The 26108-nt window shown below is 35.7% G+C and overlaps 1 protein-coding gene across 1 annotated transcript in view; it reads right to left on the bottom strand.

Annotated features, from left to right (window-relative positions):
- USH2A (usherin) overlaps positions 1 to 26108 on the bottom strand; it is a gene marked incomplete at both ends in the record, with an annotated part of 509528 nt that overhangs the window by 108333 nt on the left and 375087 nt on the right. The window contains 5 exons of the mRNA XM_083377756.1: positions 6253 to 6451; positions 7846 to 8000; positions 9630 to 9827; positions 10489 to 10699; positions 12001 to 12224. Coding sequence (XP_083233882.1) covers positions 6253 to 6451; positions 7846 to 8000; positions 9630 to 9827; positions 10489 to 10699; positions 12001 to 12224 — 987 coding nt within the window. The remainder of the gene's footprint in view (positions 1 to 6252; positions 6452 to 7845; positions 8001 to 9629; positions 9828 to 10488; positions 10700 to 12000; positions 12225 to 26108) is intronic.

The following is a 26108-nucleotide window of genomic DNA, read 5'->3' as shown; positions in this document are numbered from 1 at the left end:
CTAGTTTTACAATAATAAGCACTTAATAAAAACATGTTGTCTGGGTCCATCAGTAATTCAGTGGTACATATTAACTTTCTCAGTCTAGGTACAATACTACACCATCTAATGCTTCCTCTCTTCTTCTGGTGTTATACATTTTCCATAGCAGGCAAATACAATTCTTATTGCTTTAATACATATACAATTGAGTATCAGCATCTTTGTTACATGTTTCTAATATTATATATAATATCAGTAGTGTCAGTTTAAAATATCTTTTCTAACCAAAACATATCTCAATTGCATTTGCACTTAATATCCATTTGTTCAATTAATATCCTGCTTTTTCTGCTTTTTTAAAAAAATTGATTTCCCATCAGTGTTCAAAGTGTCTCTATTGCTTATAATTTTCTCATAATAAATTATATTTGGGGAACCAAAGGCTTCCCTTGTTCAAACCCTCTTAGCATTTTCATATTTCCCTTCTCATGTCAAAATGTAAAATTCTAGTTATAAGTCTTATCTTTCTAGTTCTAATAATTCTTCTATTTCTAACAATTATGTATTCTCTTAGCCATATTCAAACATCTCTTTAATAGTATAATATCCCATCTAATGGGTCAGGACCTCTATTTTCTTCAATCTTACTCTAGCTTTCTTCCTTCACCAACTAACTTTTCAGGTCAATGCCTTTGAATCAGTTCTTCCTCTATTTTTATGTATATTGTTTGGAATTATTATTATTATTATTATTATTATTATTATTATTATTATTATTATTATTATTATTATTATTATTAATTTAATTTCTATACCACCCTTCTCCAGAAGGACTCAGGGCGGTGTACAGGGCAATAAAAATACAATAAAAATACAATATACAAAAGTTAAAAATAAGATTAAATAGAACTAGCCCATTACAATAAATAATTAAAAATTACTAATTAAAATACCCCAAACCCATTAGACCAGGCCGGCTTGTTCAAATAGGTAACTTTTCAGATCACAGCAGAAAGAGAGAAGGTCAGGAGGAATAAGTAAGACAATTTGGCTAAGGTATTTTTGGAAGAATGCTCAGCCCATTGATATTCATTAATCAGCCTCCCTCCTTCTCCAATTTCCCACAATTCTTCTAACAGCTTAATCTTCCATTCGATTGGCTCTTCTTTCTTATCCTCAAGAGTGTTCTGAGATCTTGACAGGTAAGATGTCTTTTCTGTTTCTGGTATTATTGCCATATCTTCTAATTCTTTGAGTCTGTTTGTTAATTCCTTCCTTTAGATCCTCCATCTTTGGATTTGCTTCCTCTAATTTTCTTTCTATTTTCTGGGTTACTAGTTCCTTCTTTATAATCATTTTCTGAATTTGTAGATTTAGATTAGAAAATTGTTCTTTCATCTCCTTTGTGTTACTTTTAGTCTCATCATGAGCTAAGGCAATTGTCTCTTGTATTAATTTTAACATAGAAAAAAATTCCTTCTGAGCTTTGTCAACATTTTCTTGTTGATATGTCAAGCTGGGGACTTTGGAGATAACTGTTACAGATTTTTTTTTACCATTTAAAGCTGAGTATGGAAGATCCATTTTGTTTTCATATGTGGTCTCTATAGTCCAATCTATTTAGGGATTTAAAGAGTTCCAGTCAATTGTCATTTGAGCTCCAAGTTATCCAGTCAGTCCATCTTTAAGGCTCCCCTAAGCAAATACTGTATAAGCAAAATTGAAGTTTTTCTGTCCAATGAGAAACATGTCCTTTCTGTCCAGAGAGAAAAAAAGCAATTAAAAGTTGTTCATCAGTCATAGGTTTATAATCCAAAGTATTCCATCATCTCAATCCATAATGCATGTTTCTTCTACAGGTAAATAGCTTCACTACACAGGTCTAAAAGTCAATTAGTATTTATATTTGTGATCCAGGCAGGCCAGTTTCAAAATAGTTTATCATCTCTGCCACACAGATAAGCAACCCAAGAGTTTTTTTTCCCCTTTACCCAGCTGCAATGTAGAAGAGTGAAAGTTTCCAAGAACAACAAAAGTCTTACCTGGGTCTGGGCTTCAAGCCAAGTTTCCCTTAAACATAATAAATTGTAGTGCTGTGGTTCACCACTAGATGTCATTGATGCCATCTTCCAGCTTTTTAAGTCCAAACTTATATTACAAGCTTTTCAAGTCTCTTTTTTTTTAACAAAAAAATAAATAAATCTCAAAAGCACTTTTGGCCCCCAAATTTCAAAGCTATATATATGTATTGGTTCCAAATTAATCTTGTAATTTTCTCTGTTTTCTCCCAAGCAATTAATTCAGTGCTTTTCTTTTCCTGAGGGAATGGGGTGGAAATTCCCTTTCCCTCTCTCCTTAGGGAGGATTCATTGCTTTGGGCGTTTATTTTTCCAGGAGAAAGTCTTAAAGTCATAAAGAGAGGATAGGGTCTCACCCAGTTCCATCCATGTTGCTCGAAAGTTGCTTGTAAATGCTTATTTTCTTCACTTGTCAGCAGCTTCTGAATGGCCACATGGATGTAGCCAGTCTTTCCCCCGCCAGTTTGGAGAGCTTCTCAGATCAAATGGAAGGGCTGCTGCCATCCTGTGATCAACAAGGGTCCCCTTCTTCTTTGTCACCTCTCCGGGGTGACTTTCAACCCTTTTTAGGGTCCCCAGTGGGGCAAAATGCACAGGTATAGTATAGGTGGTACCTTGCTTGATAGTAGTAACTGTGAGAGGGATCTCGGAGTCCTAGTGGACAATCACTTAAATATGAGCCAGCAGTGTGCTGCAGCTGCCAAAAAAGCCAACACAGTGCTAGGCTGCATTAACAGAGGGATAGAATCAAGATCACGTGAAGTAGTAATACCACTTTTACAATGCCTTGGTAAGGCCACACCTGGAATACTGCATCCAGTTTTGGTCACCATGATGTAAAAAAGATGTCGAGACTCTAGAAAGAGTACAGAGAAGAGCAACAAAGATGATTGGAGGACTGGAGGCTAAAACATATAGGGAACGGTTGCTGGAATTGGGTATGTGTAGTTTAATGAAGAGAAGGGTGAGGGGTGACATGATAGCAGTGTTCCAATATCTCAGGGGCCGCCACAAAGAAGAGGGAGCCAAGCTATTCTCCAAAGCACCTGAAAGCAGGACAAGAAGCAATAGATGGAAATTAGTCAAGGAGAGAAGCAACCTAGAACTAAGGAGAAACTTCCTGACAGTTAGAACAACTAACCAGTGGAACAACCTGCCTCCAGAAGTGGTGAATGCTCCAACACTGGAAGTTTTTAAGAAGAGACTGGACAGCCATTTGTCTGAAATGGTATAGGGTTTCCTGTCTTAGCAGGGGGTTGGACTAGATGACCTCCAAGGTCCCTTCCAACTTATTATTATTATTATTATTATTATTATTATTATTATTATTATTATTATTATTATTATTATTAAAATCGAATACAGAAGGTAGATCCCCGTCTTCCTGTGTCCATACACAGCAACATCAAGCTGGAAGTCTTCTTTTGCAGTTCTATAAAGCTGTATCTATTTTGCATATATCCTTAACACAGGTACTTATCTACCAAATCTTTTATGAGTTAAAGCCTGCAGTGCTGAAATTAAGAACTTGTACCTGATCCACAGAAACATATGCCACAATGACTTAGGATATTATAGGAATTCTTGCTGGTTTTATACCACTTGGAATTTACCTACCCCATGGGAGTTAAAGAAAACAATTGTGAAAATCTTCTGGCACAAAATGGCTACAATGTATTTGATTCATATATCAAAAACTATTCAACCAACATTAAAGTCTTAGTGAAAAATATTATCCCTTCATCCATCCCATAAGTTCTAGAAAATCTAGAGTTAGACATTGGAAAATGAATTTCTGATTTTGATTTTAATACTGAAATGGGCAGTCTGTTTTCTTTTAATACTCCTGCCCCCTCCAATATTTCAGTCTCTTCTCATCCTGCTAGCATTGTGTTAGAAATGTTATTTGTAAAGGAATCATAACACAAAGTGAAACAATGCAATAACTGCCATCCAAATTGTTCTGTACAGAATACTGGAAGTGTTCACTAATAAATGATATAAAAAGGTCTTTTATTGACAAGCTGCCATTTGCTGTTTGCATTAGAAAACATGAGAAGATGATGGCTGGTGCCCCTTGATCCCAGTGGCATTCAAGTCAGGGCAATAGTGGAAAATGCTTCATTTTACTTAAAGCACTGATAACACCTCTAAATAATTAACTCAGGACTTCCTGTCTTCAATTACTTAATGCTTTTTTTAAACATCTTGAGAGGATTATAAGCAATTTATGGATTTCACGTGATGAACACATTCACCACAATTCCCACCAAGCATTTATGGGATCATGTTTCCAAAGCTTTGATGTAATTAAAAATAAGCAGCGAAACAATGGTACAGTGGCAAGGTGCAAGCTGCTTCATCTGCAATTTGTAAGGCCCTTGGATTCAAAGTCTCAGGGAAAGCTTAATGCTACAGCTTCATTAATGTTCAACTGTTGCTCTGGGAACAGCAGAGGTTTTAGAAGAAGATGAGAAAATCAAAACATAGGCCCATGGGAGCCGGAACGATGGGTAGTTCAAACAGTTGAGCTATGTGAAATAAGTACAGTTGATTTAGTGAACATCATGAATTTACAGAGCAATAATTATCACATTGCAGGAGCACAATCACTCCTTGAGATGAAAAAGCAAATTTGCCTTGATCAGTGAAAGGGGTGGGGTTCCCTGTACATTAAAGGAATGATGTTTCTTTAACCCAAAGTGTATAAAAAAATAAATATACATTGGAAGCTGCTACGGCATCATCACCCCTCCCCCATTAAATTACAACATTTACTTTGGGGATAAAGGGACATCCTAGTTTTGCATAAAACTGTAGTAAAATGAAAAATATTGCCTTTTGTACTTTTGCTTTTAAGCTTCTTAACCAGGCACTGATGCTAATAGGAAATTTTCAGCAGAACTTTTGTTCCATTTTTTCATCTGCAATTGGCTAACATATTTTGTTTTATAGTAAATAATATTGCAAAGCAATAAAGATAAGAAGATAGGATAGGATAGGATAGGATAGGATAGGATAGGATAGGATAGGATAGGATAGGATAGGATAGGATAGGATAGGATAAGACAGGGTAGGGTAGGGTAGGGTAACTTTTATTGTCATTTCTTAGTGTGAGCATACTGGCCCACATTAAAAATGTAATTTTGTTGCCTGCTCTCAAATGAAAGTATATATCTACCCATACACATACAGACATACTGTCCAATAATACTTATTGCATAAGCCATACAAGTATTTTAAAATCTAGGGAGAAAGGCAAGAGTTAACGCAATCCAGGAATTTGTGCTATGAGAAGTTATATCTTGGATTATATCTTTTTCAAGTTTGACAAAAGAATTTTTTAAAAAAAATATCACTGACTTTCTAATGAAAGACACAATAGTTCAAAACACAGTAGAAAGGACTCCTCAGATCTCGGGAAAATATTGCTTGGACAATCTTATTACTATTCTCTCCAATGTATTTTGTGGAATCTGATATTGCACCATAATAAAATTGATTTGTTAATTGACTTCTGATAATTTATTGAAATCTTAACACCATTAGCAGGGATTTTGTTCTCTGCAGATAGGTCAGCTTTCAGGGAAGCTTTACTTCATTTTTTTTAAATCAGGTCCTTATTGGGAAGGAATAGGAGGATTCTTAGGCACAATCCCAAAACCTCTGCAGCACCACTTGAACAGCAAGAGCATTGACAAAATCATCCAGTCAATTGCAAAAGGCAACTTTACTTGGAACAGTTTACATCCTGTGATGATAGTTTTTAGACCATCACATGTCAACATCTGCCTATCCCAGGTCTTTGGGAAGAACTCAATAGGTGGATAAAAATGCCAAATCCTGTCTATACATCTGGCTGATTGGGCAACCAACCATATACTTCTAAAAGGGTGATTGTCAAGTTTTTGAAATCAAATAGTGGCAATTGAAATTAATCATTGTTATTCATTATTATTATACTAGGATAAGGAAAGCTTTATTAATTAAGGGTTAATAAACATTTGTAGGGACATTCAAAAATTGCTACTCACTGTGTTCTGAAATTGTAATCCAATTGATATATTCACTTAAAGGTTTTGTTTACTGAAAGGACTGCAGTCTTTAAAAAAAAACACCAACCCAGGGTAAATAAGAAGACCAAATAAATAAAACAGTGATGTCATTTGTTTGAAGAACTTTCTATTCTTACCTGTGACTGTGTGCTTCATCTGGTCTGCAGGCCCAGTACATATAAGTCCCTTTCCAATTTGATGGATGTGGTATTCTCTGATTAAACCATTTGGCTTCTTTGGTGCCACCCAACTCAAAAGCAAGGTTGTTGCACTTAGAGGTATAATTGTTGGTGGCAGAACATTCTCTGGAATCCCTTGGACAGTGTCCACAATTACCTGGATACACAAGAATTAGCAATTTATTGTAATAGTACACAAGATACCTTGATCAATGACAATGTCACTTCTAGTTTAAAATATTGTGGTTTGCTCTGGCATATCATTACCATAGCTCTCTGTAGAACAAGTTATTTTTCTTCTCTTAGTTAATTTTTTCCCCTCAGAGTGAAATCTGACCTTGAATTTAGGTGTACAATTTATCTGAATAGATTCACTGTATTTTGCTAGGTGAAAGGAACTTTTGGATGGCAGGCTGTCTTACTAGAGTACACTGCTAATTCCTTTCTATATGTTTGATGTCATGTGACTTGAATCATGAACCATGAGCAACTATTGGCATAAACTCTGAAGTCCTGCTATCCTTAATATTGTCTACGGATGCCAACAGAAAGAATTACTTGCTCATCTTCCAGCGCTAAGGATAGTTTCCTGGTGGACAGAGAGCAGCTGGTTCATCAGTTGTTGTATTAGAAAAGATACAGATAATCAGGACAAATATCAGTGTGACAACTCTTTTTAGTTACCAAGCCAGGCAGTGCCCTATTCTTTGAAGTTCACTTAAAATATTTCATTAACCAGAGCTAAATAAACTTCATGCCACTTTAAAAAATGGAGATAAAAAAAATGACTGGATGGTAGGAATAGAGTGATGCTTGATTTCTACAACAAGGTGTTGACTTAATTGTCCATGAAAGTATTACAAACTCTGTTTCCTGCATCTTTTCTGAAAACTGCTTCTGTTTGTATGAGTGAATACTATGATCCCCACCATTTCAATATTTTATATTAATACAATATATTCAATTTGATATGCTGCTCCACAATAGAGAAGGCATATTTCTTCAGCACCCCAGAATGGTAGTGTTCAGAGACTCTGCTAAACAAACGCTAGTAAAGGCATCAGGTATCCATGCACGAGTTCTGTTCAGCAACTGTCTGGAGTAATAGGTTACTTCTGTAATAATCTATTAGTTTCTAATAATACTAAGCCAAACACTTGTTCATTTCTTGACTTTGCCATATTTTTCAAGAATAACCACAAAGATGGTTAATGTTTTAATGTTTGCCTGCTTCATAGGGAAGGATGCATTTGTCTATATTTACAACTACTAGAATGGTCTCTGATCCTATTCAGCAGTCTTTCAGCTTAGTACCCAAATGTATAAAGGAATTTACATGCTGTTTGGCCAAACTGGTTGACTTTTCCCATTTCTTGTGCTGGGCTGAAGCACAAGGGGGCTGGTAAATTTCCTCTGGAAATATCAAAATATATAGGCAAAAGATAAACATTTCCATATTTTCAGTGCTCTCCTGAAGGCTGCTACAACATGATGAAGGAGAAGAAGATATGCTACCATAGCTGTCACCAAGTTACTGAAATATTTACCTACCATGCTACTGTCTGAACATCCAGCTACAGTGCAAGCACGTAATAGATATGAGTACTCCTTGTGTGGTTGAATATCACTGGTGTCCATGAAGCTCAGTTCCTTTCCTCTGAAATGTTCAACTCCATTTCGGAGAATAATATAGTAAATGATGATACCTTATTAATAAAGAAGGACATTAAAACCAAACAGTTGTTTGAATTAAATGTATGCCAGATAATTATATACTAAAATTCTAGAGTATTACAACAATTCTTTAACTGTAACGTGATACCAAGAATAAATAATACAGTAGATGACTTTTTTTGCTTTGTTTGGATATATCATTAAAATTCCCTGAATGAATTTTAGGTCCATGAGTTCCAGTTACACTATTCTATCTTCTCCTCTCTCAAATTAAGCTTGACTCCTATTTACTTTGTCTTCTTCTGGGATGCTTGGACATTTCCTTTCAATTTTTAATTAATTAATTTTTAAAGTTATATCTTAATATAGAGCGATAGTGGTCAGAATCAGTGATTTTTATTGAAAAAAAAAACAAGTTTCAACAATGCTTTATAAAGCTCATAGATTTTTGTTAACCACAGTATAACATAGGAAGATGGCCTTCAACTTCACTTCAATAAAAACAGAAGCACCAACTTAAAGTCTTCTTTCTCTTCCAGAGAAAAGAAAGAGACAAAGCACAACAGCCTGGGATTTGTTCATACAACATTCACCATAATGTAACTTTAACATTCAAATGAGACATTGTAAAAATTGCAGGTTGGGGAATGTCGTTGAATAACATGCCAATATGATAAGGCAGAAAAAAGTAGAACTACATTTCATTAAATATATTGCACTTTTTTTCTGGTGTAGATAAAGATCTGGAACTGATTCCAGTAATTAAAGTGGGTTATTCTTCACCAGTATGAATGAATAAACGAGCCTTGGTGGAGCAGTGGGCTAATGCCTCCTTAAGTAACACCAGCTGCCTGCAATTAGTGCAGGTTCGCATCCCACCAGGCTCAAGGTTGACTTAGCCTTCCATCCTTCCGAGGTAGGTAAAATGAGGACCCAGATTGTTGGGGGGCAATAAGCTGACTTTGTAATAATGCCGCTGGGGTGTGTGTGTGAAAGCCCTAATAAGCAGGCATATACATAGAATGAAGGCTACTGCTAAGCTTGTAAGCCGCCCTGAGTCTTCGGAGAAGGGCGGGATATAAATGGAATTAAAATAAAATAAAAAATAAATAAACAAAACCACATACACTCACATTTCAAAAGTTTAGAATAATTTAGAAAGGTGCTTTGGAGATACAGAGGAGGGAAAATATAGCACTTGTCAGTAGAATTTGAAAGGAACTGTGTCTTTTCTGGAAATACATGGCTACCTCAAAAAAAGGAACAGCTGCTTTAAAGGTTAACGGACAGATGCTATGTTCACACTCCTATGCATTCAAACACCTTCTGAATCTGAAGCCAATGTATATATACATATACAGTATATATTATATGCATACATTCCATATATAGATTATGACTATGCATACCCATACAAAATACAAAAGCATACACATGTGTGTGTAATGGTATGTTTTATATGCACATATTTATGTTTGTGTGATATATATGATATATACTTTTTATATATACACACACACACATTCTTTTCTGATGATACATAAAATATTAGGGCTGTGCACTTAAGCACAATATTATTTTACTGTAAATATTTGTGTTCCCAAAACTGGGTAAATGGGTAAATGCTAAATCAAACATTGTAGTTTGCCAAAATACTGTACCATTTGGTTGATAAGGTTCCTTCCATGTTAGAAATATTACGTCTTCACGATTATCCACTTTTGTCCAATGAGGTGGACTGACACATTCAGGGACATCTTGTTTAGTGGTTGCACTATTCATTTCACTAAAATCTTTCCCATGTTTGTTCCACGTAGCTAGCCTATATTCATATGTAACATGAGGTTCTAGATTCTTATCTACAAGGAAAATGTTTAACAAGAGATTACTGTCAACCTATATGCTAAATATACTGGACTTCTATTTAGTTATATCTAATTCAATCTGGTTAAATTTCAGATTTGTGAACCCATCTCCTGCACTTTAGAAGAACGGTGCATAAATCAAAATTTCATTACACATCCATGGAATAAAGAAAATTGATTTTTTTTCTCTCTTTCTTGTAAAATAGTAGAAAGTGAAATTATTTAGTGAAACTTATGCTTTTAGTGGATGACTTTAAGGTGAAAGTCCAGAGTATGAAATAGGGAAATGAGAACAAGCTGCCAATGCAACAGGGTTGTTTTGCCATGTTTTGAAGTAATTGAAGCAATAATCATGACAATTTAAATACATTAACTTCAACTTCTAAAATATCTAATCTCACAAGAGGATATGAGATTTGGATAAATTCATCTCAAAGCACATAGATATAGGATGAATTTGCGGTCATAAAATGTGTCAGTGACCAATAGCTCTGATAGATTTCAAGGGGTGGGGTGGGGGTTAATAACATTATGGAAACAGCATGGAAACAAAGATTATATATATGTTTTCAGAATGTGTGTTTAGAAAAAGAAATAGCTGCTTTAATGGTTCAAATATATATATTAGTTAATGAGTCATCACATATTATTTTACCTTTGAATGAATATTGAGTTGGGCCTCCTGTATAAATCTTCTCCTCAAAAAATGGGCATATGCTTTTATTTTCTTTATTTTTTGTGTAACTACGGGAACTCTTTATCCAAGCACATAAACAAGCATGCTTGTGAAAGTTACACTGTCCACAGTATGTCAGTTCTTCAGTAGACATAGAACACAGTGGGATGCATTTCGATTCTTCTTTTATCTATAACAATAGTTCTCAAACCTTTGAAAATCTTTAAAAACAACTTAAATAGACATGTACAGACAATTTTATGATACACATTTGCAACCTCTTATAATGGTAGCTTTCATGAAATACTAATATCCCATCTTACTATATTTTGCTTATATCGTTTTTTTGGTTTACTCATATTTTTTTAAAGACTCATATTTTCAATCTTTTTATGTTTAATTAATATTTACCATTTTTGTGACAGGAAACAAATAGAAAATCTCCCAAATGCTATAATTCAATAGGTGTCTACTTATAGATTGTCATTTTTATGAATCACTTCCCAGTTTTGGAATCCCTTCCCTAGAAAGTTCTGCCTGGCATCCATCTTAATGTTTCAAACTTTCATCCCCAATAGGTTTATTGGATCTTATAAAAACCATCTGAAACCTTCTAACTTCATTACACTTTACTGACTTACTAATTTTTAATATGTATTTCATAGCTCAGCGGGTAAAGACACTGAGCTTATCAGTTGGAAAGCTGACAGCCTGGGTTCAGGATGCGAGTGCTGCATGACAGGGTGAGCTCCCATTATTTGCCCCAGGTTCTGCCCATCTTGAAAGCAAGCAAATGCAAGTAGATAAATAGGTACCACTTTGGTGGGCAGGTAACAGCATTCCATACACTTCAGCATATAGTCATGCTGGCACATGACCATGGAAGTGTCTCCAGACAATGCTATCTCCCTTGGCTAGGAAATGGAGATGAGCAGCATCCCCTAGAGTTGGACATGACTTTACAGATGTTTTGTTTTAATAATTATTTTTGTTTTAGCATGTGATAGTTGGGACTGCTTAAAATTTCTTCGTACTTGTGCTCATACAGCCATAGTGTTAAAATGACAAATTTTGGAGTTCCCACCCCCTCATATATGGATACCATATATGTCTACTACCGATGCAAACCCAATGCAAACTTTAAGAATGCCCAAATCACTCGCTATATGAAACAGCCATGCATTTGAACATTACTGTATATACACATGCACATTTTCCAGCCAGGCCAGAATGTTAACTTTTAGCCTTCATACTAATCTGAAGTGCTGAACAACACTTTACAAGAAGCAGCTAATCATTATTAATTCCTTTAGAATTCACTGCAATAACATCAATCATGGCAAACTCATTTGGTATTAATATGGATGTAATGTGAAAATGAATAATGCACAGAGGAGTTTTTATATTCCTATTTTACAAAAATAGTTATGAACAATGTATTTCTCTTCCCATTGTCAAATCAGAACCACCAAGAGGTTTTCTATCAATTACCTTCATCATCATTCCAGATGAAATCCTGTCAGCGCAAACATATTTCAAGGGATTATATCCAAGTCCATTACAACATTCTTCACTCTCTGGAATAAGTTCAGTCACACAGCATTTTAATGGCACTGAGTTATTCTTTATAATGTGGGCTTTAGCTTCACCATTGAAAGCTGAGCAGCATACGATACTTGACATATTCAAATATTCATGTCTGCAACAGAACATTCCTGAAACAAGAAAATATTATACATGAAGGCAAGAAGAGGAGAAAGTGAAAGAAATTCGAAGAATGCTATAAAATTAATCATAAAATCACCAGTATGATCCAGCTATTGAAACTAAGGAAAGACAACTCAAATTTTAAATGTCTGACAGGCCTTTGTTTAGTGACTAATTCTGAAAAACTGGCACAAGGTAATCTATTTTGGGGGGTAGGTTGCTGAGAGTAACTATTTGCAGTTCATATGTCCCACATTCCATGTTCATTTAAATTTTTATTTAAAAAGTTAGGTTGCTTTTCAAAAAACAAAACAAAACCAGTTTTGTTGACAAACGAATCCGTGAAAGACAGGTTTTCTAAATCATATAAAATGCAAAATAGATTTGGTTTTTAGGAATGACCAGCTTTTCTTAATATCTATACATTAGTACTTCAGAGTTCTAGTCTAATTTGGTTTCTTCTCCAATTCATTTCTCCTCAAGGAAAAAGTGTTAGAATTTTGCTATTTCCTTTAAAAAAATGAGGTATTTCCTCTTTCTCATCTTCAAATGGTCCTTCAACATTGCAAAAGGGATCTGGAGGCAGGGTTCTACCAGTTCAAAAGTCTTTCCTCTGCTGAATGGACACTATTATATTCAAGCCATAATATTTTACAATACTGTGATTTATGCATCTTTTATAAAGTACTGCTTTGTTATAGTTGTCATTCTATAATAATATGTCAGAGATTGAGCATGGGATTTAAAAATACATAAATGGATATGAAACATAATTTAAATTGGTATTTGTGTCCTATTCTTAAATTCTTCCTTGTTGGAAGCTAAGTCCTGTGTTGTAGGAGTAAAATAGACACAAAAATAGGCCACATTCACAATCTATATCTTCAGTGATATTAAGCATTGATCAGAACACTATACAGTGCTGCAAAGTACACAAGTGTTCTATATCTCTCAGAAGGAATATTATGTTTTCTAAAGTGCCCAAGTGTGTATAGAATAACATGCTTGGATTTAAGGGCAATTTATGGAAACTTTGTAAACTAAATCTGATTAATGTGTTTGATCTGTCATTAGTCCTTGATATTATTGTGATTCAATATCTACAAAATCTAATTTTAGGAGAGCTATAACTTCCAAGCATGGAGATTGAGAGGCAGTCTGGAAGGAGAATAACTAAGATCAAGCCATCCAACTGGATAGACCAAAGTTCAGTTCTTCAATCCATACAGAAGTTTTGAAGCTCTGTATCTCCATTAACAAACAAAGTAAACATTGGGTAACCACAGCTATTCTTCTCAAGTGCCAATCCCAATAAACCATACTGAGTTAGCCAAATCAACCATTTTACTTGGAATAAGGCAGCTTCTACAGTCTTAAACCTCTCTTTGAAAAACAGGTCTCATCTTTCTTAATAAGAAGAGCTAGTGGCACAAATAAGGATTATGCCAGAAAAGTATATGGGTCTTTATTAACATCAGAGGCTCCTTGGAACTATGCCACCTGCCAAATTATTGTGGCAATAATTTACAATTGCTTTTAGGTTCCATTCCTAATTATTGCTGCTTCTCCATGTACTTTTTAAAAATATGCATAATAAAATCCATAGAAATTGATATCACAAAATAAATAATTGTGTAATAGGACCTCTATCATCAGATAGGTTTGATATTTTAAGGATTACCACACCAGCAAGAATGACAATGACAGAGGGAAACCTGCCATTTTTAAAAAATAAAAAACACTAAAATTATTCTTCATTGCTTTCTTATTGTGGAAAGTATGACATTTAATTTTGCTATACATGCTTCTGAAAAGCATCTTCATTCTCTCATAAACCACATTCCTTCGTAAAATTGCCTTCCGCCTATTGATGAAGTGATCAAACAGGCAGCTGTGCAGGTTGCATCTTGTTGCCCAAAATAATTCTTCAACATGATGAACCATCCATGCTCCTTTGACATGTTAGGTTGGTAAGCATGCCAGTAATTCTAAAGGAAGGAATCATCCTATATAAATGGGAGTAGGTCCAGATCAAAAATACAAAGTACAAACAAGTTTTTTAAAATACTGTAAACAAGATCTTCCTGGGCTCCAAGATCACTGCAGATGGGGACTGTAGCCAAGAAATTAAAAGACGCTTGCTCCTTGGAAGGAAAGCCATGGCAAATCTAGACAGCACACTAAAAAGCAGAGACATCACCCTGCCAACAAAAGTGCGTATAGTCAAGGCTATGGTCTTCCCAGTTGCGATGTATGGCAGTGAAAGCTGGACCATAAGAAAGGCTGAGCGCCAAAGAATTGAAGCCTTTGAACTATGGTGCTGGAGAAGACTCCTGCGAGTCCCTTGGACTGCAAGGCAATCAAACCAGTCAGTCCTAGAGGAGATCAACCCTGACTGCTCTTTAGAAGGCCAGATCCTGAAGCTAAAACTCAAATACTTTGGCCACCTAATGAGAAGGAAGGACTCACTGGAGAAGACCCTAATGCTGGGAAAGATTGAGGGCAATAGAAGAAGGGGACGACAGAGAATGAGGTGGCTGGATGGAGTCACTGAAGCAGTAGGCGTGAGCTTAAATGGACTCCAGAAGATGGTAGAGGACAGGAAGGCCTGGAGGAACATTGTCCATAGGGTCGCGATGGGTTGGACACGACTTCACAACTAACAACAACAACAAAACAAGATCTCTGGATGCATCTCTTATTTCTCATACAAAGATTCAATCAGGATTTCTTTCAACAAGTTTCCTTTAAAAATAATTAGATATAAAGATCCACCTTAGCTGAGAAGACATTATGTGATTAATGATTAACAATCAACAAAGCGATTTTATTCATGGGATTAGTTAAATTCAAATGCATGTAAATGATATCATATCATAGTGGAACCAAACTTTTAAAGCAAGACAGTTTAATCTTATATACTGTCAGACATTGATTTATTTACAAGAAATCCATATTATTAAATCTGAGGGGGTAATATATGAATGATCCCCATTCATTTTTCCATTCTAATTATACAGCAGTAGGCAAATGTATACAGTATGGAGATTCTCAGTCATATTTTGTTTTTCCTTGAAGACATTTGAAGAAGCTTCTTGGATGAGAAACAAAATGTCTTCAAGGAAAAACAAAGTTCAATTGTCTTTTGGAAAAAGCACCTTTGGGACAGCAGTAGGCAATTTGGTTCTCTGAATTCTTTGATTTCAACTTATTTTATTTTTACTATCAACAAAGGACTATACAATATATTTTTATTTGCATCTTGTCTTTATTAGTTTTACAAATAAGTCAAGGGGGCAAACATACCCAATACATCTTTCTCCACCTATTATATGCACAAAATCAAACTCACCTGAGAGATGAGTTGGGCTGAAAGAGGGTGACTGGACTAAGGTCACCCAGCCAGCTTGCATGGCTAAGGCAGGACTAGAACTCATGCTCTCCCAGTTTTAAGCCTTGTTTCTTAACCACTAGGCCAGGGGTAGGTAACCTTGGCTCTTTTATGACTTGTGGACTTCAACTCCCAGAATTCCTGAGCCAGCATAGCTCAGCTTGGAAACCTCTCCCTTTCCCCTCAACATGGCTGGCTCAGGAATTCAGGGAGTTGAAGTCCCTAAAAGAGTCATAAAAGAGCCAAGGTTACCTACCCCTGCACTAGATCAAACTGGCTTATGGGGTTAGATACATGCCATGATAACAAAGAATTTTAAATATTAATATTCAACTGAAATCAGTTTTTTGGTAACTAATGAATAGGCAACTGGAAAAAACCTATAGATGATGCTTTTGTTCATGATCATTTATGGGTTTGATGAACAGAAGGGTGGAATGTGGAAAGAAGGGAGCCATGATTTAACTATAGAGAGATGGCAAAACATAAATATAAATGCATTTATACAAAATAAATATAAATTCCAGAAGGCCAATGAGATAGTTTATTGGGAAACTATTCCACAACATGCGGCCATAACAGAGAAGAAATTGTACTTTGCCTTGACCTCCTGGTTTTATAGTATTATTTTTCCCAGGTTTTTATTATTATTATTATTAAAGACAGTATTGGTTTCCACTTGAAAGAGGTAGTCCTGGAGATACTTGGCAGCAAGCTGTATGCTTTATAGATTAAAAATACCAATGATATTGCATCAGTAAACATATCAGCAGCTGATCCAGAGCCCATAGCACAAGTATAGTGTTTATGTGCTTAGCACTGGTTCAGATGATGATGATGATGATGATGATGTTGGAAGGGACCTTGGAGGTATCTGCTCAGGCAGGAAACCCTACATCATTTCAGACAAATGGCTGTCCAGTCTCTTCTTAAAAACTTCCAGTATTAGAGGCAGGTTGTTCCAATGATTAATTGTTCTAACTGTCAGGAAATTTCTCCTTACCAAGGCATTATAAAGTGGTATTAACACTTCACGTGATCTTGATTCTGTCCCTGTTAATGCAGCCTAGCACTGTGTTGGCTTTTCTGGCAGCTGCAGCATACTTCTGGCTCATATTGAAGTGAGGACTGCAGTCCTTAGCAGTCTAATAAGTATGGCATTAATAAGTCAGCTAGAGTTTATTTTATTTTATTTATTTATTCAATTTGTTTGCTGCTTATCTCACCACAAGGTAACTCTGGGCAGTTTACAATTTTAAAAGAACAAAACAATGCAATTATGGTTCCTTTCCTATCCTTCTCCAAAATATGTGATTACATCGTACAGTGATTTCTTCTTAAACAACATGTGAGAGCACTTTAGTTTATAAGCCCTTTGGACAGGCAAAGTAAACTTTGGCTAATGAATTGTTTTTATGCTAGGACAGAAAGAGAAAGGCTACATTCCATTACAAAGAATTTCATCTTTGTTTCACTGAATAATATTTTTAGCCAAGATTTCACTCATATAACAAGAAGTGACTCCCTTTCTAGTTTCTTTGGTAAACCATTACTTCTTTAATTATTATCAACCTTGTTCCAGTGTGATAAATTGCTAATTACTTAATACCCTAATCAGCGTTCATTCTTTGCACAGATAAACTGTGACAGCGCCATTAATTTAAATAGTAATTTCACTTAATGGCCAGAACGGCACACCAGATTTTTATGCAGCATTTTCTGAAGACTGCATCCATCACTGCAATATTCTGACATAAAGATGTCTGACGTGCACTAACTCACTTAGGGAGAGCAGATGTTGCTGAGCAGAGTTTGGTAGTAATTCCCATAGTGCATCACTTCAGCATGAATGAACTGCTGCAAATTCAGAAACAGACATCCTTCTGAAACCAAACAGCATAGCCTTTGACCTTACCCTAATTTATCAGACATGGCATTTGATTCTTGGCTGTTGACACAGACAGTGTACTATGGCAGTATAAGGTGGGGTGGTGGTGGTGAGAAAAGGCCTATCTCTCACTCGAGGACGATTTTTCTTTTTTAAAGGAAAAAAAAACCCTTTTTTTAACAATCAGCTACAAAAATCAAATACATTTTTTTAGAAGTGCCAGCATAGAGGAGAAAAAAGCCCATGAAACACTTTTCAATTTCAATCCAAAAATTCACCAAAATTTATTAGCACGGCAAAATCATGTAGTCTGAAAATAGTTCAAGTTAAGCCTTCAGAAGCCATTCTTAATTGAGTAATTATGTTTCAGGATAATATGTATGGATTACACCATGTAAATATGTATAGATTATACCATATGTATGGATTACAATAAGCTTTCTGTTTCAGGTAAATATGTATAGATTACACCATGTTAATCAGAAGTCTCAGTGCATTCAATTTGAATTATTCCAATGACAATTTTTTTTCACAGAACGTCAACCTGCTATTTCATATACCAAACCAAAGAATCAATTTCAATTGATCTGAACTATTTCTTTGGATTTGATTATGACAACTGAACACTAGGAGAATGATGAAGAAAACACAAGTATTGAAAAGGGGATATGGTTTAGCTTAATTTTAATAGTGTTTGGTGAATTTTAGATGAACATAAGCAAACACCATTCTTGGTCTTCTAGGAAAGATTTCACTACATACAAATGGCTGAATAACCAATCACACCTCTGTTTTAGAAGCTTAAGTGAAACAGAACATAAAATACATACACAAGCAGTAAAGGTAAATTTTCTCAGAGACAAAAGGTTCCTGTAGAAGTAGACTGGTTGATTATTAATTTATCATTACAAGTCTATTTGTTTTACAAATTACATCTCATATATTAATTGGGTTGTTCCAGATGTTTCAAGATTCGAAATGTTTCTAAGAATTTGTGTAAACATCCCCAACATTAATCAGGTCAATTGTTCTATTGTGAAGAAGTTTCTCTCTTCTACCATGATCTTTTTAATCATTGTTGTTTTTGTTTGTTTAAATATTATCTATCATCTATCTATCTATCTATCTATCTATCTATCTATCTATCTATCTATCTATCTATCCATCTATCTATCACTGAACTGTTATTGCAATTACTATTAACTGAGCGAAATGATGCACGATAGGGCAACAATTTTTGAACCAAGGTACCTAAATAAGATACTTTATAGAATGCACCCAAAATCCTTGATTCTTGAGAGAATGAAATTTGTGGAAAATGTGGCTGCTTCAGATTACTGCTGTGGTCACACAATGGTCATTTTTGAATTTTCTGACAATCCTAAAATCTCTTGTCTCCTCTCCATCATTCATGTGATTCATAGAGAAGCAACAACTTTAAGATATAGGAACAAAGGCCTGGATACTTTTATTGCTTTACATGCCCCTCTCTGGTGCACAGACATGCACATACTGTATATCTATCTTCCATTTTTGTTTAGGAATTCAAAGCACATAGATAGTGGTCTATCCACCTATATTTCTTCATGAATCCAGTGAGATAGGTTGGGCTGCAAATAACCAAATGAGCTTCTGCAACTGCAGATGGAGTAGAAATTGGATCTCTCTAGTGGCAGTCAAATACATTAGCCACTATATATTTGTTCTTGCCCACTCTGAAACACCCTACTCTGAAACCGAGTGTAGAGAGAAGAGTGATCACTCCTTCCGCCCTCAGAGATAAGGTAGACCTATTCTGCTCTAGCCGTCAGGAGGCCACATGATTTTTATTTTTAAACTGTCTCTGACTGCTTCCTACAACTCACTGGATCCAAAACTCATCTGAGGTGAGAATGTATAATGCACAACCAATTGCAATTGCAATGCATTACAATGCATTGTAGTCTCCTGGCTAATGTAACAATGTCATACACTAATAATAATGTGGAAAATAAACAAAATAATAAAATAAATTTTTAAAAAGTATCATCACCATAATTATGCTGCAAGGAAAAGAGGGGACGGACATCATAGTCAAGAGATGACAGAGAACACCATCAGGATGCAGCAAAAGGAAGAAAAATGAAGAATTGGAGGATGAAAGGGCTATATATCTCCAGAATCCCAAGGAAAGATGCAGAATAAGGAGCAGGCCCCATGGCGCCCTCCTGGAAGCGGGCGCCAGTTTTGGAGTGTCACAATTCATTGGGCAGCCATGAAGCCTAGGGATGCTGAGAGGTGGAGTGCCCTGCTCTCCTCACCCAGTAGGGACTGGGTGGGCACATAGGTGGGGGGAGTTGCTGCAGCATTCCTTTTCATGTACATGACCACGAGGCTCTTACAGTGGCCATGACTTTGAAACCCAGTTGTAAGTAGCTTTGGGGGGCCTCTGTTGTAACTTCAAGCAGTCACTAAGCAATTGATTCTAAGTCGAGGACTACCTATAGATTGATCTCAATGCTAATAAAATATTTCTGTCTAACATTAAAATGAGTTATACTGCTTATTTCAAACAAAAACTTTTAAAAAGGTATATTGGATCCAACATTAGATTGATGTTGGAAAAAATAGCAATGATATTTAAAAGGCCATGCAAAGGATTGAGTTAATTGTACTTTATTTTCTTATAGCATCAAAATCACACATTATACCCAAATCTTTCACAGGTTTTCACACTGATAAATGTCAGAGATACTTCCAGGAGTTCTTGTACACTTAAACAAATTTTTGAAAAGCTGTGTAACCTACATACATAGAAAAAAATGAATTCTTTAGAAGAATACGTCAGATAACAGAATCATCTTCCTTCTTTATATTATTTATGTAGAGGAAAAAAAAGCTATTATAGTCTTGCGCCCTATATAATTTGAAATATTTCCTACAAGTACCTCTTCTGAAGGCGATCTCTCCTACCCCTTTAAAAAATGACAATAACATTAAGCTAAAATAAAACTATGAGTAAAAATTAAATCATCAATTAAAAAGAAGGGGTGAATGTAACCAAATGCTGAGTAGTAGCGACCAGCCTCCGTCAGCCTGATCTAATAAATGTTAGCCATGCAGACATGAAAGTGGGACACCTTATTACTAATTACCTATGGAGGCAAAGGTCTCCACATTTAAAAAAAAATGATCACAGCATGCTGATGAGGGAGAGAAATCAATTGCAACTTTGCATGTGTAACAAGAATCAGTGGATGGTTTGAAACTATCACAGGTTGTTTCAAAAACAGAAAGTGCTATGCTTGGGCAGAACAACTTTGCTCTTTACTTTTTTATACAGAACAACGGAAGATTGTTCTGTGATTATTGAAGCAACAATGCTCTGTGTTATCTTGAGGGATTTAGTTTTACAACAACAATAACAACAACAACAAAGCATCCATAGGGGGAAGAAAGAGAAAAGAAAAGAAGAAAAGTCTATGATTACTTCATTAATCTGCCTTTAGGGTTACTGCAGATCACTGCAGTTTTCATTGTAATATATCTAAATAGTCATATTTTTAAATAAATAATGTAATCAAGACAGTGATGACCTTTGAGGTGTCACTAATGACAACCTCCAACCAAAATAGCAAATGGTGTGGGATGCTGCAGTTCAGTGACATCAGGGAAATTAAAACATTTGCTGCCCAATCATATCCAGGCCTAATGAGCTGTGAGGCCTACAGAGTTCAATGGGGCTTAATCCTAGTCAGCACGCATAAATTACATCCTTATTGTTTTTAATTGGCTACTTCAGGCAGGATACACATAATAATGTAATATTGTTACATTCCATATATGATATATATAAAAGCTGGGAAAAATAAAAAGCAAAACTTTAAAATCCATGCTTGTACAGAACCTATGCTTTTAATCTATGTAAACATGTAATGAAATGAAGAACACGTCTTTGATCCCAAGGTACCTGCATTACACTCCCACACAACTCGTTCTGCCCAGAGAGAGCAGTAAAAACATAAACGCTACCCCAGCAGTTCTTTTCGAAGAGCATCTGTTAATTCACTCCATTTATAAAATACATATTGACAAAGACAACTGTACTGGGACCAGGGAGATTTGATTTGGTGTGAGAAAGTCAATTCAATGTGATTTTGTTAAAGGGCTCCTGCAGGCAAATAAAAAGAGTTTAAGTAATAAAGTACATAAAGAGATGTTTTATGAAGCAATGCTTTCCAGTGGCAGCCATTCATTGTGCTGCTTTAAAAGGGGATATGGTTCAGAAAAAAAACATAAGATAATGTTTCCCGTGTTCTTCTGAGCTGAAACACTGAATGTTTCACGGAGGGTCAATGACAGAAGACCAGCCTAAGTTAGAAGCGAAGAGAAAGGAGAAATATTTTTCTTCTATCATTAATTTATTAAAAAGGTTATTTTTATATACATTATATATTGCACACCCACCACAATTTATTCTTTTAAGGTAAATGGTATTATGCAAAGCTCAAAACAAGAACAAGCAAAAGTAATTAAAGACAGATAAAGAAAGAAAGAAAGAAAGAAAGAAAGAAAGAGAAAGAAAGAAAGAAAGAAAGAGAGAGAGAGAGAGAAAGAAAGAAAGAAAGAAAAAGAGGAAGGAAGAAAGAAAGAGGAAGGAAGGAGGGAAGGAAGGAAAGAAGGAGGGAAAAGAAACTCCATAATTTTCTATCCCTGTAAAACATCCTTGCTTCTATCACTTCCATATTCAGCTTTATTCAGGCCTTTTGTTTGTTACACTTTTCACTTTTCTCTGTTTGAACCCACCAAATTCATCACATTCTAACTCATTCAGTCTTCCCCTTTCACCCTTTCTTCATGTGTTTGTTTTGCTGTTAGAGCTTTTAAAACTGTTTGCATCCACTATTTATTGAAATGACTTGGAACTCAGATGATGGCATATATCAAATTTGAGGAAGATTATATGAAAGTGCATCTAAACCTCTATGTGAAGCTGTTGGGACCTGGTGGTGTTGGTGAAAATATGGGGGGAATGCAGGCAATCCAGGTAGCTGACAAAAACTTAATTCTTTTCCATAAAATGTGTTAATCTGAAAAGGTACAGCCAGGCTCTTCCTCATTTTTGGTTATTGTATGTAGACTAACAAAGTTGTCCTCCTACAGTGTCATTTAACACCAAAGTACCTGGAAATTAATGATGTACTGTAGCATAAAAATTGCAGTTTAAAAACTTCACAAGCTTAGTCGGATAGATAAGAGAGGGAGGTGGGATATGGACAATGCACTGCATGATGCAACTTAGAGCAAAAGTATTTGGATATATTGCATTGAATTAGATATGCTGCTGACATAAGACTGTATTATGACACCTTCTTGTATTAACTCCTCTGTTCTGTTCTCTTCTGGAAAACAGTAATAATTTTTAAAAATATTACTGTTGTACATATATTCAAGTTTATGCATATCTTAGTCTATATATGTCCTGGTTGTCCTTCAGTTATTGCCACTTAAAATATTTTCCTGTACCACTTGTGTTCAAATCTCTCTACATTTATTAATAAGACTGGAGATTCAGCTGGAGAACTTCTAAAAAAGCTGTCAATCTTTGATGAGTATACACAATCTCACATAGAAAAAAAATCATCTTCCATGTTTTGATACAACACTCATGGAAGAACATTGTTTGCATTCATCACAATGCAGCAGGCAGAGAAATTGCAATGCTTGAATGTTAATACTATTAATTTTATCACATTCACCCCAACCCATCTCTGCTTGAGGATTCATAAGTATATTTTCTGCTCTCTGTATACTGATAACATTACTATGCTTTGCCTGACTTGCAAGATGCAAATACATGTCTTATATTATTTCAAACTGGCCAAGTAACATTTTGAAAAATGCGTGCAGAGTGACATGCATAACTCTTTATAAAATAAAATGAACAATAAAAATGATAAGAACAATCGGAAGGAGTTAAAGAGGTATAATCTGTTGAGATACTTAACCACTTTTCTGCATTTTCCTCAATCTAATTTTGAAGGCCTTCAAGTTACACCACTTGGAAATAATACAGATTCCTTTGTATTGTTTTATAAAAGGACCATTAGACATAAGACACAAAGAATTAGTAACCTTCTCATTAACCTCTCAAAATGGAGTACATTGCAAGCCAAGCTCTGAATACAACAAGAGTCTTCCTAGTTAATTGTTATTCTTATCAAAAAATGACCCACATTAACATTTTCCTTCTGGTAATCAGTGTCTCTTTTTCTTTGTGTGTGTTTGTATGAATACACACAGAAAGTGACCAGCACTGTTTTTGTTGGCCATACATGGAAGATGAAGAAGAAAATAAAAAATAGTTTCTTTCCAGGAAACAAAAGTAACAAAAACACACAATGACCATTGCCTTATGTTGGCAACTGCTTGCTCTATTTGTTGCTGTTGTTCTTAAAGGCAATGTGCTGGTGTCACTGAACTTCACTTGCCTTTGTAAACAGCACTACGTTTTTTAACAGAAGTAACTGGAGAGGTGTAGAGGTCTAGAGCAATAACCATCTTCTTTTAGAACACTGAGTCAAAGCCTCTCCTCTAGTTCCTTGGGATATCATTTTTTTGGATGACATCATGGGAGACATTCTAATATTGTGATATATCAATGACTTCTGAAGGCATTGAATTTAGAATATGCTGCATAGCTTGGCACAAATTCAAAGTCCTTCTGAGCACACACAATGTGTGCCAAACCATGGGTAATGCAGTCAATTTAGCTCCTGACCTCACAATTGCATACAAAGAGATATATGCATTAAATATCCGGAAAAAGCTTTCCTTGGGCCACCAGACTTATTCTATATAAACATGTAGTTTATGGCTAACTTGCAATAATAATAATAATAATAATAATAATAAATTTAATTAAAAGATGCTCAAAGCAACCTTACATTTTCATTGATAAATATCCCAGCATTTTAGGCAACATGGTATTAGTAAGGGCCAAAAGGCTGTGGATAGTTTCCTTGGCTCCATACATCCCTGACTTTAATTAAAAAATAATTAACCTTTTAAAGGGCACTTTGATTTTGATGAATATCTTTGGATCCAAAGAGGCTCTCACTGGCATTTGAGGGAATTAAAAACAATAGCCAGTGTTTTCTTTGGAACTACTGTATGTGCATCTGTCTCTCAACACAGCCAAGATAAACTGGGATGGCAACAAGTATCCTGAGGAGCAAGAACCAAGGGTGGAACAATTTCCCCCCAGTTTGCCTTCTGGCAAATAGGTGACCTGTGACTGGCAATGGGCCTCCTGGCAGGCATATTATGACTAGGCAAACCATACAGCTATTTTTGTTTGAACACTCAGAATGTGCTCTTTAAAAATGAATTGGCTCCATTAGCCCCCAAGGATTTTTGACTTGTCATCTGAACAGTTACAATGCATTTTTAATTAGAAATAACACAATAGCAGAATAACAAAGTTGGAAGGGACCTTGGAGGTCTTCTAGTCCAGCCTCCTGGTCAAGCAGCAGAACCTATACCATTTCAGACAAATAATTATACAATCTTGCCTTAAAAACTTCCAGTGTTGGAGCATTCACAACTTCTGGAGGCAGTTAATTAATTGTTATATCAGGAAATTTCTCCTTAGTTCTAGTTTGCTTCTCTCCTTGATTATTTTCCATCCATTGCTTGCCTTCAGGTGCTTTGGAGAATAGCTTGACTCCCTCTTCTTTGTGGCAACCCCTAAGATATTGAAACACTGCTATCCTGTCACCCTAGTCCTCCTCTTCATTAAACTAGACATACCCAATTCCTGCAACCATTCTTTATAAGCTTTATGAAGCAATGTAATATATTTGTAATAATCAAAATAGGTGGCAGTACCTAGCCAACCTGACTGACCTGAAAAACAAGGCAGGTATGGATAGGATATGGCTAGGTAAGCCAAGAGTTATAGATTAGACTGGAAAAAATATTCAGTCAAGGGCAATTATCTCCATGTCTGTGTGATTAGTAGCTTCCTAATATAGTTTTATACTTCTAGGACTGGATAAACTGGACCAGCTCATTTTCTTTAACGTGGGAAAACTGCATGTTCTTTGCTAATCCCATTTCACTAGCAGGTCAGGTCTACTGTCTAGCATTAAGTCACCTATTGATTACATAGCAAAGTACTTGACTCAGTATGGATTCCAAATTCAGTCCAATGGGCTGCCCATTCTCATACTCTCAGGTCTTCTCACATATTCAATGGTGGTAAAATTATTTAGATAACAAATATAGATAAACAGTAGGATTTTTGGTTAATTAATTTAACACTGGAATAGTGGAATGCTTTCTTAGCAGATTTCCATTTCTCATTCTGAAAGTGAATAGAAAGCCCATTAATTCATGCTTGAAGTCAAACCTATATTTGTTATTAAAGGCTGCTATATAACTATATAACAGGGGTGTCAAACTCAATTTCATTGAGGGCCGCATCAGCATTGCGGTTGCCCTCAGGGGGCCGGGTGGGTATGGCCAGGGTGGGCGTGGCCTACTGGGTGGGCGTGGCTAGAGTGCATATGGCCTACTGGGTGGGCGTGGCCAGCTCTACATCGTTCGCATCAAGGGTGCCTATGGGGGCCT

The sequence above is a fragment of the Vipera ursinii genome (genome assembly GCF_947247035.1).
Source record: "Vipera ursinii genome assembly, chromosome: 1".
Classification (NCBI taxonomy): domain Eukaryota; kingdom Metazoa; phylum Chordata; class Lepidosauria; order Squamata; family Viperidae; genus Vipera; species Vipera ursinii.
This window is presented reverse-complemented; position numbering and strand designations above follow the sequence as displayed.